Below are 13,127 nucleotides of genomic sequence, written 5' to 3' on the forward strand. Positions count from 1 at the left end.
AGCTCCCCGGCGTGGGTGCGGCCGCAGCAGGGGAAGGGGCAGGAGCCGTGTCCTGCCCCTCGGGCTGCCCCAGGGATCCCACACGGATCCCTCACAGATCCCACACAGATCCCACACGGATCCCCCACGGATCCCACACGGATCCCACACCGAGCCCCATGGGATGGAGCCCCCAAAGCTCCTGGAAGGGCCGGCCTGGGGGAACCGGCACAGTGGGAACGTGTGGGCAGGCAGGGAAAGGGAAAGGGAAGGGAAAGGGAGCAGGGAAAGGGAAGGGAGCGGGGAAAGGGAAAGGGAGCAGGGAAAGGAGCAGCCCCCCAGGCCCAGGCTGCCCTCGGCAGGCCCAGGGCTGCTCCTGGCTGGGACCCCCGGCCCGGCACAGCCCGGACAGAGGAGGTGGTGCCTGGCTGTGGAGCAGAGTGAACTGGAGCGATCCAAACAATATTCCCTTTCTTCGGTGCTCCCGTGGCCCGGGCCAGGAGCAGAGGAGCCCCCATTAGCAACAGGGCCGGGGCAAACGCCCCCGGGAGCTGCAGCGGGGCTGCCAAGGACACGAGTGGGCTCCGGCCTCCTTCCAACCCAACCTCCACCACCTCAGCCACGCCACCAAACCATTCCTGAGCCATTCCCCTGCTCCTGCCTCCACCACCACGGACAGACCGAGAGCTGCAGCTCTGTTTCACCCCCACTGGGGTTTCCAGCAGAGCTCATCAAGTCAGGACAGTGAGAAGGTGGCACTGGCCATGGAGCCAGGCCCCTTGTCACAAACGCTCAAGTGTCACACCCACAAATTGCTCATCTCCCTGGAAAACTTTGGCCTCCAGCCCCAACTTGCCTGTTACGATGGAAATGAGTTGAGTAGAGAGATAAAATCACCCAGAACCAGCCCTGTGCTGGATTCTGGGGTGAGGGGAGGGCTGGGGCTGGCTGCAGCCCCAGGTTTGTGTGCAGCCCCAGGTTTGTGTGCAGCCCCCAGGTCTGGCTGCAGCCCCAGGTCTGGGTGCATTCCCCAGGTTTGGGTGCATTCCCCAGGTCTGGGTGCAGCCCCCAGGTCTCTGTGCATTCCCCAGCTCTCAGTGCAGCCCCCAGGTCTGGGTGCATTACCCAGCTCTCTGTGCATTCCCCAGGTCTGGGTGCATTCCCCAGCTCTCAGTGCAGCCCCCAGCTCTCAGTGCAGCCCCCCTGCCCAGTCCATACCTGGTGAATCGGACGTTGCAGATGTTGCACTCGTAGGGCTTCTCCCCGGTGTGGGTGCGGATGTGGCGCGGCAGCTTCCCGGCGCCCTGGATCACCTTCTCACAGATGGGGCACTTCTGGAATGCTTTCGCCCTGATCTTCTTCTCCACCTTCTGGGACCAGGACGGGTACACGTCGCCCTCGCTGGAACTGCCGAAATATTTCAAGTAATAATCCATGACCCCGTCCTCGTCCTTGCGGTCGTCGTCGCCGAGCTGCTGCCGCCCCACCGAGTTGATCATCTGCTGGAGCAGGGCGCTGGTGGCCAGGTCATCCACCTCCCTGGCGTCGTCCTCCGTCTCCGTGCCGGTGGGGATGAAGCTGGGCGAGTCCCCGGGTTCCTGCGGGTCCAGAGGGCCCCTGGGGGTGCCCCCCTCCTCCTCCCCCGGGGTGGCCAAGCCACGGCTGCTGTAATGTCCGTTCTGGGAAGGGGAGAACATCCCGCCGCTGACCGGCTCCTCGTCCTCGCGGTCCAGCCACATGGCCGGGTTGCTGTCAGGGTCACAGTCACTTGCCTTTGGTCTTTCGGTTGGGGTGGCTTGCGAGTAGAAGTCCAGGCCGTTGCAGTTTGACTCCTCCTCCTCCTCTTGGCCTCGGAAGTTCAGTCTCTGAAGGTCTCTCAACTCTGGGTTGGTCCACGGAAAGCTGCCTTGGTGGCCGTTCACGGGGTTGCTCTGGAAGAACTCCAGGTACTCTTTTGCTCTGAGATGGTTCCTCTGATCAATTTGATCTACTGTATCCATCTGGTCATTTTTGGCCAGAATCTTCCTCTCCAGGAGATCCGTGCAGACATCCCTGACGGCCGGGATCTCCAGCAGCGTGGCGGCGTTGAGGATGTCGTTGACGTTGGAAGTGCTGACGGTGAGGGTCGCGGTGTAGGCGAACTCCAGCAGCGCCGACAGGGCGTCCGCACTCACAAAGTCTATCTCATACACGTTCTGCTGGTCCACCACTAACCCTGAGGTGAAGAGCTTCTTGAAGTACTGGCTGCACGCTGCCAGGACGGAGCGGTGGGTGGGGAACTCCTGGCCTTCCACCAGGATGACCACGTCGCACAGCAGCCCGTTGTTCCTCTGCTCATTCAGGCTGCTGAGGATGTCGCTGCTGTGATCCGGGAACGGGATCCCTATGGGGCCGTCCACGCCACCCGCCATCTTCCACGCTAAAGGCTGTGGGGAAGGAAGGAGGGGGACACCGTGAGTCACAGCCTGGAGACGTGGGGAGAACCCCCCAAATCCCTGAGGCGGCACCGCGCGCGTCCCCCGCGCCTCTCCCATCGTCCTGCCCGTGCCGTGCTCACCTGGGGAGGAGGAGGAACAGAGCCCAGGTGCTCTCAAGTGAGAGCAGCTGAATGAATGCAGATCTGGGCCGGAGCAGCAAGCCTTGGCAGGAGCTGGGATCACCTGGAGCGGGCACAGCCGTGCCCAGCGCGGGGCTACGGCAGCCTGAGCCTCCCCAGCACAGCCCAGTCCAGCTCTGGGAGCATTTCCCGTTCCCATTCCCACTGGGAATGTCCCCGGCTCCCTGACAGCAGCCAACACGGTGATGTCACCCCGGGAACACCATTCCCATCACTCATCCCAGAACACCTGGAGAGATGCAGGCCGGGAATGTCCTTTGGGAACGGGAGAGGGGAGCCCCAGGCACCCCGAGCTGCTGCTGCAGGGGTTTGACAGAGCAGAGCTGACCCCTGGAACCCCAGGCAGCTCCTGCTCCTTCCCCAGAGCAGGAGACAGAAAAGGACACCGGGATCACCAAGTGCCAGCACCAGACCCGGATCTTGGACAGGATCCAGCAGGAGCAGCAGCTCTTCCCAATGCCAAGGGTTTGTCTGGGACAAGATAAATAAATAAAGGCAACTCCTGACAGATCCACTTGACTCCAAAGGTTGGAAAAACCCAGAGGGATCCCCTCTGCTGGGAAAGGGGCACTGGGGCCCAGCTGCGAGCCTGAGCAGCCCCTGAATTCTCCCACAGTCTCATTCTCCTGATCCCAAAAATTAGGAGTAACATTTCCCTCCTGTCCATCTCAAGCAGCAAATCCACACGCTCCTTGAAGCAGCGGTGCCTTTGCTGGAAAATCAATGTAATTGAATTGTAATTCCCTCCCATCCCAAGCACTGGGATCAGCAGGAGCCAAGAAATCCACGCACAAACCACCCCAGCACAAGGCTGGAGTATCCGAGACCCTGATTCCCAGATGGGGAAACTGAGGCACAGCGGGACGTGGCCTGTCCCACGCCACGGGGGGGGACGGATGAGTCAGGATGGATCCAGAACAGGAATAATTATCCAGGAAACAACTCCCAGCCCCGGGTCCCGGCACGGAGCAGGAGCCCAGGTTGCACAACTCCAGCTTCCCCCACCCACCCCCGGCCTCCTCAGTAGTTTTCCATATTTACTTATTTTTGAAAAGTTTTGTTAAGCCCAGAGAATAAGTTTAACTTTGGCACCTTCCTGCTTTTTACAGAGAAAAGGCAGGAGAAGGCGGGTCTGAGGCTGTGGAAAACTGATCTGGAGCAAAGGAACAGCAGCAGGACAGCAGCGCTCAGCTCCCAGCAGGAACGGGACGGGGGTGAGGAGGAGGAGGAGGAGGAGGAAGGAGGATCCAGGGGATGTGCAGGCACCAGTTCTGCCACCAACACCAAACACCAAAGCCTGAGACACCTGGGGTCAGCTCCAGAGGCACCTCCCGAGCTCCAGGTCTGACCTTTAAACCCCAATTTCAGGGATTTTTTACATCAGGGAGGAAAAGGCTCCGGATTCGGTGCCAACTTCAGGTGTGACCTTGGGCAAGGTCACCCTAAGCCAGCATCCCCCGGGGATCCCAGGCTGGGATTCCAGGGAAGCTTTCCTGCCTGTCCCATTCCCACCGGGGCAGCTCCAGAGCTCCCCAGAACCTCCCGCTGGGGGCTGCAGCACACAGGACAGCACATCCCACATCCCTGCCCACCCCAAACACGGCCCTGGAGCTGCCCCCTCTCCTTCCTCTCCAGAGATGCTTCACAAAGCTTTTTCTCCCGCCGGCGCTGAACTGGAGCCGCACGCAGCGTTGGGAGCTCCGGGCAGGGATCCCGAGGGATCCGGGGAGATCCAGAGCAGCCAGGGGAGGTCACCCCCACCCCGGGGGCTGGAGAATCGTCCCCAAGTGTGGGAATGGCTGCAGGGTCATGAGACCGCCCGGAGCCTGCTCCAACCCGGCCACCCCGCACACAACACGGCCTTTGTGTCCCGCGCTGCCCGAGGACGGCGGGGGGCAAAGGGGCCGCCCTCAACCCCCAGGGATGGATTCAGGGCCTGGATGCTCCAGCCACATCCAGAGATGGAGTCCTTGAAACATCTCCCCCATTCCCTTCCCAAAGGGCTGGAATTACCAACGGGAAACGGAGCGTTCCGAACTCTGCGTTTGGGGTTTGGGAACTTCTTGAGCCTTCATGAGGTGGGCGACTCAAAACAAGTTCCAAACACCCCAAACCCACTCCTTGCTCATGGCAACATTCCCACGAAGGAAAATGGGCAAAATCCTCTTGGGAATGTCCTGAAGCCAGGTGACAAGTGACACAGGCACAGCTCGTCCCCTCCCTGGCAAGGAAAGCTCTGAATGGGCCACCAAGGGGGACTGACCTGAATTTCCCAGCAGCTCCACTCCCTCTTTTCTTTTTCCAAACTCCATTTCTCACCTGTCTCCCCCCAGCCCCAGAGCAGCACCCAGAGCTCAGGGAGAGCCCTGAGCTCCAGCCTCCCTCAGCAGGATGTCACCCAATCCCTCTCCTCCAGGAGCTCTGGAATTTGACATTTACATTCAAATGAGACGACCACATCAAGATGGGATCACAACCAAAAGTGCTGACAAAACACCTCTTTAATTACCAGTTTTCCACAGCACCTCAGTGGGGTTTTGTTTTTTGTTTCTTTCCTTTTCCCTTTGCTTCTTTGCCTTCAAATTTAGAGGAACCTGAGCAGTTTGGGAGGGCTCAGGTGGAAGAGCTGGGTCACAGCTGGGGAACCGGGAACAGCCGATGTTTTCTATGTGCTCCAATCCGGAAAAGATCCCAAAACTCTTCCCAAAGGCAGAGGTGCCGCCCACTGCAGCAGCACAGGTGAGAACTTGAGCAACACCTGGCACCTGCTCGGGGCAGGAAGGGAGAATCAGCATCACCCTTTCCACGGAGCACGAGGGAAAACAGCTTTGGGGAATTCTGCCATCCACAAAGCAACATTTCCCGGGAACAGCTGAGCTCTGGGAGATGGATGTTGGGTCTGTAGGATGGAGAGGGACTCTGGACATGGCAGGGCAGGATCAGATGGGATATCAGGAAGGAATTCCTCCCTGGCAGGGTGGGGAGGGGCTGGGATGGAATTCCCAGAGGATCCCTGGAAGTGTCCAAGGCCAGGCTGGAGCAGCCTGGGATGCTGGAGGATGTCCCTGCCCATGGCAGGAATATTTAAGGCCTGTCCAACCCAAAGCAATCCGGAATTTGGGACACTCAGCCTCTCACTCAAAGTGCCCAAGGATCCCAAGCTGCCCTGGGATTTCTCGGAGCAAAGGCACGTGACCGAGGCAGGGAAGAATTAAAATAAAATAAAATATTAATATATTATAATTATTTTATTATAAACAAAATATTAAAATAATGATGCTTTATACAAAAAAAAAAAAACACCCCAGTGCCTGCTGCCCAACGTGATCCCAGCAATCCCTCAGCAGCAGCTGGAGAATCCCATTTTCCCCACAAATCCTCACGTCCCTGTGCCCGTGCCATCCCCGGTGGCCGCAGCAGGGACACCCCGGGGCGGAGGCGCTGCCAGGCAGCCCAGGACAGGCCCCAGCAGGTCTCCCCTGGCCAGGATCCACCCCGAGGCCTCGGGACCAGCACGGGAGGCAGCAGCAAGGGAAGGAGGTGTTTTGTCTGCTTGGGAGAAGTCTCAATTCCAACCACCCCGCAGAGCCACGGAAACTCAACTGCTCCCAACGAGGAATGTGCTGTCAGTGCTTTAGGGCCAAACTATCCCGATTATTTGGACCTGGGAAACAGCTGGATGTTCCTGACAGGAAGACCCTGCACATCAACAGAGGGAACTGCACCGTGGGAAAAATCGAGATTAAAAACCCCCTCAGCACGCTTTTATTTTAAATAAAACTACATTTTCAGTGATGCAGTGGAAGAAATCCTTGGTCTTGAGAAGGCAATGAAGCCTTCAGTGGGAATTCAGAGTCAATTCCAGCTTTCTTCTGTCCTGACCAGACATCCCATCTGGGGTAACATGACCAAGATCATGCAGCTCTTGGAGGGATGAGATGGGAGCAGCAGCAGCTCCCTGCAAACATCCGTGGGCTGCTTTGGACAATCTGGCTCTGTTTTCCAAGCACGAGCATCCATCCCCTCCAGCCCAGCTCTCAACAGGGAAAAGCGACCACAGCTCTGGATTTGGGATGTGGAATCATGGGAATGAGACTGAACCACACAAGGAGGGCTCAGTTGGCTCCCAAAGAGGCTCCAGATCACAGCCCTGACCAAACCCTGCTCCAGGGGCTCCTCAGAGCGCTTGGATCGCTCTGGTCCTTCCAAAGATCACAGCATCCCACTCCCTGTAGGTCCTTTGGATGCTGGAATGCTGCTGCAAGGGCTCTGGAGACCTCCCAGTGCCCAAAGGGGCTCCAAGAGAGACGGGGAGGGACTTGGACAAGCACAGGGAGCGACAGGACAAGGGGGAATGGATTCTGAGAGTTGGTTTAGGTGGGATATTGGGAAGGAATTCTTCCCTGTGAGGGCAGGGAGGGACTGGAGTGGAATTCCCAGAGAAGCTGTGGCTGTTCCATCCCTGGAAATGTCCCAGGCCAGGCTGGACAGGGCCTGGAGCAGCCTTGAACAGAGGAGGTGTCCCTGCCATGGCACCCGATGGGCTTTGAGGTCCCTCCAGCCCAAAGCACTCTGTGACGAGTCCAAGTCTCAAATTCAAGGTGAAGTGGAAGAACATCTGAGATGTTCCAACAGCTCCTGCAGCCTCCCCCCGTCTCAGCCCCAGCCGAGGGACTCGTGGTGTGACCACAGAACCGAAAGAGCTGGGCTGTCCTTGCCCAGCCTGACCTGCCAGGGAGCTTTTCCTCTCCCTGCTCTGGGAAGAGGTGCCTGGGCAGCACGGGGAGCTCCAGCACAGCCACCCCCCTCCTACGGCCCTTCCACACCCAGGAAATGTGCCCCAAAGCCTGCAGGTCCTGGGGCACGGATGGAAACATCCCTGAAATCCCAAAATCCCAGAATCCCAGGCTGGAGTGGCTTGGGAGGGACCTTGAAGCTCGTCCTGTTCCATCCCACGGGCAGGGACACCTCCCACTGTCCCAGGCTGCTCCAACCCAGCCTTGGACACTCCCAGGGACCCAGGGACAGCCACAGCTTCTCTGGGAATTCCATCTCAGGGTCTCCCCACCCCCTAAGGAGGAATTCCTTCCCAATACCCCATCTATCCCTCATTTTGAAGCCATTCCCCTTCCCCTGGCACTCCAGGCCCCTGTGAAGGGAAGAGCCAAAGCTCCCCATGAGCCATTTCTGGCCAGGGAAGAGCCAGGACACACCAGGATCTGAGAGCCAGGAAAGGAGAATCCCACATCCTGCAGCTGCTGCCAAGGGAATTCTGGCAGGAAGAGCAATTGCTCCCACTGAAGTCTGGACAGGGCCCTGGATCTGAACATCCCTTGTCCCTCCACCAGCATCCCAGGAGCTTTCATGGAATAAAAACCCATTAAAGCAGGAACTGTGGAGGGACCACAGCAGAGCAGAGACCAGCCAGGCCGGGCTGGAGGTCTGGGACTCCTCATCACCGACAGGGAATTGTTGGGAATGCTGCTGTGGAGCCACCAGGAGGAAAGGGGCTTGCTCCTCTTGGTTTCCCCAAACCCCCTCAATCCCAGTGGTGTTCACGTGGTGGCCCAGACGAGGCTGGAGAAGCCAGCTGTGGAATTGTTCCAGTGGGAGGACAAGTGTCACCACGGAACAGCCTCACTCCGACTGATGCCCAAGGCCTGGCAACGACTGTGCATCTCCCAGGGAACCTGACGGTGTTCCCAGAGACACGGCTCCCTCCCCAAGGACTCGCTTCCACAGCTCTGGCAGACGAGGGATGACCCAATGTCACATTCCACAGCTCCCTGGGATGTAACTGGGATGGGATTTCCCTGCAGGGCACGGCCCAGCTCCTGGGAAACTCCAGTTTCCAGCTGCTGGCCAAAGGCAGGACGGGGACCCCGATGGACACGTGGCCGAACGCCGGCGCCGTTCCGGGGGATCCCAAAGCCGAGCCGAGGCACGGAGCCTTCCCGAGCTGCCACCCTCAGCCCTGACAGCACCAAACTCCTCTCGTGTTGCAAGGTGAGCCTGAACTGGTTCCTCCACCCAGCCCTCCTCGCCAATTTTCTCCTTTGTCATCAGAGGCCGGATTTAATCCGGCAGGAATGTGCCTTGGTTTGAGGCCGGGGAGGCTCCCAGCCTGTGAGGGGTTATTTGGGGTGAGAAGCCCCTCCGCCCCCAGCACTGTCACTCTGCCCCAGCACAAGTCCAAGGCACAAACTCCGTGTCCTGGGATTATCCCCGACAGCACCAACAGCTCACAGGAATTTCCCTGTGCTGAAACAAAACCTCAAACTGCTGAGAGCTGCTCAAAGAGCTGCTCCAAAGCCACCTCTGCTCCAGCACCCCCTGGACCTCCCTGACTGCCCAGGCTAAGCTGGGTCCAGCTGAGCTCAGCCCAGGGCCCAGGGAGGTCGGGTACCCCGGCACTCGTGGGAATTCCCTGTTTTCCTGTTCAAACAAACCCTTTTCACCCAGCCCAAGTGTGCCCACACTGCTGCAGTCCCAGCCCTCCAACAGGTTCTCTCCCACGTGGCTCCTCTGGGAAAGCTCCTGGACAACACCAGGCCATGGCTGAGCCAGCCACAGTTCTCCAAAACACCTTAAAAAGTCTCAGGAGTTCCATGGAAAACGGGGGGACACTGCACAAACCACGAGGCTGTGTGTGCTCCAGAGCTGGCTGCAGGAGCAGCTCTCTCCCAGGAGGGTTCTTTTCCAACCTGGGAGCCCTGGGAGCCCTGGAGGCACCGGGATCCAGGCAGGAATAAGCAGCTGCTGTTCCAAAAAGGCAACGTGAGGAGGCCCCTTTGGCGAGGGAGCAATCGAGGACTCGAAGCTCTAACCCCCGCCACGGCCCAGCTGCTCCAGGTCGGAGAACAATCGGAGCAGGTCATGCTTGGACACCCCTCCCCTTCCAACCCCTGTCCCCCCCCAGCCCAAATCCCCCCAAAGTCATTCCAGTGTTTCCCTGAGGAAAACCAAGCCCACGTGCCCCTTCACCTCACATTCCCCCTCTCCTGTCACAGCTCTTGTGGCCTCCTGAACTGAGAGAACCATAAAAACTGCTCAAATCCCCAATTCCCCCCTTCCCACAGCCCCCAAAGCTCCGTCCCTCTGTCCTGTCACAGGATTCCCTCTGCAGCCCCGTGTCCCCCCCGCCACTCCTGACATTCCCTGCCCTCGGCCCTGGCATTAATCTGATTGCCTCAAATGACACCTCACAGACCGCTTGTTCTTTTCCACACCGGGAAAGGGGGGGAAAAAAAGAAAAGAAAAAAGGGAAAATAAATAAAAGAATAAGACTGGAGTTTGGTGAGAGAGCAGGGCTGGGCAGTCCCTTATGTAATTCCCAGTTTGTGGATTAACAGACAGCTCGTCTCGCCATTCCCCACTCCGGGTGATGACGAGCAAAAGCGAATCCCGGGAACAAGCGGGGCTCCATCCCTGGCAACGCTCTCCTGCCACGGAGCTCCTTCCTCCTGCCTTCCTCCTGCCGTGCTGGGAGCGCAGGGATGCGGGGAGGGAGCGAACGCTGATCCCCGTGCTCTGCCTGTCGGGGCAGGAGGCTCCGAGGAGCTGCACAGCACCAACCTGTAGCTACAAGCCCACCTCCGGCACCTTCCCAGCTCCAGCAAACACCGGGGGAAAAAAAAGCCATTTACCCGCTGGTTCCCGGTGTGCTGGGGGCAAAACGGGAGGGAAATGGGGGCAGGAACGGGGTGAAGGGTGGGGAGGAAAGGGTTAAAGCCAGCGCTGGGAGCATCCTCCGCTGCGGAATAACGCCAGGCACAGGGACAGGATCCAGCATCGGGAGAGGGTGACCGGCCTCGGGTGGGCACAGGGCTGGGGAGGATCCCGAGGGTGCCCCCGGAGGATCGGGAGCAGCGTTTTCCCAGGGACGGCGGGGTCGGGCTGATCGCCAGGGGATCTGCGGCTCATCCCACCGCCGTGCCCTTGGCTCCCACCTGCGGCCCCGGGGCAGCTCCCGGCAGTTTCCAGTTTCTCGCACCTTGTCGCATTAAGCTGAGCCTTAAAGTTCCTTTCCACCTGCAGCCCGGGGCCATCGGCAGAGCCCGGGGCCGGCCGGGGTGTTGCACACCGGGGCTCCGGGGGAACGGAGCCCCACCGGGAGCGATGGAGCCGCGCCCGGGTGGGAAACTGAAACTGAGCGCAGGGAAGGCGATCCGGGCAGGGGGCTGGGCGGGGAACAATCGGCCCTGGATACTCGCACAGGAGCCCGCAGCTCGCCTGACCTCGATTAACTCCGGTGCCGTCCTCCCGGAGCTCCCCCGGGACCGGAGCCACCGCGACCGGCACGGACCAAACGCTCCCCTTATCCCAGCCACTGCCTGTTCTGCCTCCCTTTCCCTGAGTTCTGCTCCTCAAAAGGCTTTTAATTACACACTGGGACCGGGCTGCTCCAATTTGAGGTTAAGGCTGGTTGAGAGCGTAGTTAAAGCAACTGTTTATTGCCTGGACTAGGAGAGATAACGAGTCGGGTTCTAATTGTTCGCCACACAAGCTCATCTTCCAAAAAACTCAGCATCCCCAGACGGGAGAAAACCCTCAAGTGTCAGTTTTAATCAAGATTAAACCACAGTTCTCGGGTGTTTTTGACTCAGTCTCAAACGCAGACCTGGGATTTCAGAGTTTTTAGGTGGGACACCTGCGTGGGACACGATCCTGCACTTAAACCCCAACACTCGACCCCAAAAAAAACATCTTGAAGGGAGACAGCAGCGCCCAAACCACCACAGAGCCTCGATGGCAGCATAAATTTCACCCCTCATTTGCGTCCCGTGCCCACATCCAAATTCCCACGCTGGGAGAACAACTGGAATTTTTAATTCTGCTTCCAAAAGTCACCAAACACGAAGGGAACCCGGCGCCCTCACCGTGCCAAATTAATTCCACCCAGCAGAGCTCCTCATGAAGCCACAGCTAAAGATCTTCACCAGACCCACAGCCACGAGATGAAATACGAGTGAAAAACGTATTAATAATTTAAAAAAAAGGCAGAGGACGAGTTGCAGAGCAGCAAAGTGAAGAACTACTTTCATTCACCACATTTATTAAGAGCTCCTGCCTTGCAAAACCCTCCCTGGAGTTACTGAAGCAATTAAGGCTTGGTGGAAAAATCCCACCATCTCACCCATGTTTGGGTTGTGCCTCTTCACTCCCTCTTTCACCAGAACAAGCCTAAACAGGGGCCAGAATGAATATTAAACAAGAAAGGCTCCTCTCTAATAAACTCCTCGGTTTCTCTCGGTCTCTTTTATTTTTTTTTTAAAGTAGTTGAAATCCAACAACTCCAGCAAAACCATCAGAATTAAAGCCAGCCCAGCTCTTCCTGCTCAGCCTCCAGAAGAGCCCACACGCTGCAATTTCCAACCAGGATGGGCAGAATCCTTGAGAAATCACACAATTCCCTGAAAAATACCCTCACCAACCACCCCAACACTTTTGGAAAGCACCAGGATGACCTTTTAGCTCCGTTGCTACGCCGAGCACAACTTCAACCCTCATTAGGTTGTAAATTCTTCCAGGCAGAACCTTTCTCTCCCCACGTCCATAAAATAGTTATTATATAAGTTATGGTTTCGATAGCCAGGACAATTACCAGCCCCGGGAACACGGCTGCTCTGGAACTGGGACCGGCAGCAAATTCTTGCTCAGTCCTTGAGCCCAAAGTAAAACTTTGGCTGCCCAAACTGGTCGGGCCCCGCAGCCGAGGGTCTGCAGGAACAGCGAGAGCCAGGCAGGGGCTGGGCAGTCACGTCGGCTGGGGCTGTACAACAGGAACTGTTGCTTTTGACACGGGAACGCCGGGATTTACACGTTCTGCTGCTGCTGCCGGAGTCCCAGGGCTTTCCATGGAATAACCTCAGCTGGAAGGGACCCACAGGGATCACCCAGGCCAGCTCCTGGCCCTGCACAGACACCCCAATAATCCCACCCTGCGCATCCCTGCCAGCGCTGTCCTGACGCTCCTGAACCATTCCCTGGGAATCTGCCCAGTGCCCCACCATGCTCTGGGAAAAGAACCTTTTCCTGATATCCAACCTCACCGTCTCCTGACACAGCTTCATAAACCAACTTCTCCCACACTCCTGGAGCAGCACAGCCAAGGAACCTTTCCCTGGCAGTGCCCAGCTCCCGGCCCACGGTCCCAGCGATGTGTCCGTGCCTTTGTCCCGTCTCCAGCCTCACCAAGCTCCGCTCCAGGGGGAGGAGGGCAGGGACCTCGGGCACTTTTGGGCACCTGAGCCGAGCCCCGCGGTGGGGACGGCAGTGCCGGGTGCCGGGGCAGGCAGGGAATGTTTTGGCAGGACCAAGGGATGGATGCTGCCCCTCACGCCGAGCTCCGGCCGGGCTCGCTGCCGCGCAGCCCCGCGGGGGGAGAGGCTTATCCCGCCGGGCTCCTCCGGGCAGCAGCGCCCCAGCCCCGCGGGGGGATTATCACCGCGGCCCCCCCTGCCCGCAGCCGGCCGGGGGGAGATAAGGGACGGCCAAGGGGGGTAAAAACAAGCCCGGCCGCGCAGGGCCG

At 58.6% G+C, this 13,127-nt stretch overlaps 1 protein-coding gene across 1 annotated transcript in view; it reads right to left on the reverse strand.

Annotated features, from left to right (window-relative positions):
- The window catches only part of ZBTB7A (zinc finger and BTB domain containing 7A), a 5,817-nt gene extending 2,306 nt beyond the window's left edge, over positions 1-3,511 (reverse strand). Inside the window, exons 1-2 of the mRNA XM_015651650.3 lie at positions 2,537-3,511; positions 1,198-2,405 (exon numbers count right to left, since the gene is read on the reverse strand). Coding sequence (XP_015507136.1) covers positions 1,198-2,390 — 1,193 coding nt within the window. The 5' untranslated portion in view covers positions 2,391-2,405; positions 2,537-3,511. The remainder of the gene's footprint in view (positions 1-1,197; positions 2,406-2,536) is intronic.
- Positions 3,512-13,127: the final 9,616 nt, after the last annotated feature.

The sequence above is a fragment of the Parus major genome, chromosome 28, assembly GCF_001522545.3.
Source record: "Parus major isolate Abel chromosome 28, Parus_major1.1, whole genome shotgun sequence".
NCBI lineage: Eukaryota > Metazoa > Chordata > Aves > Passeriformes > Paridae > Parus > Parus major.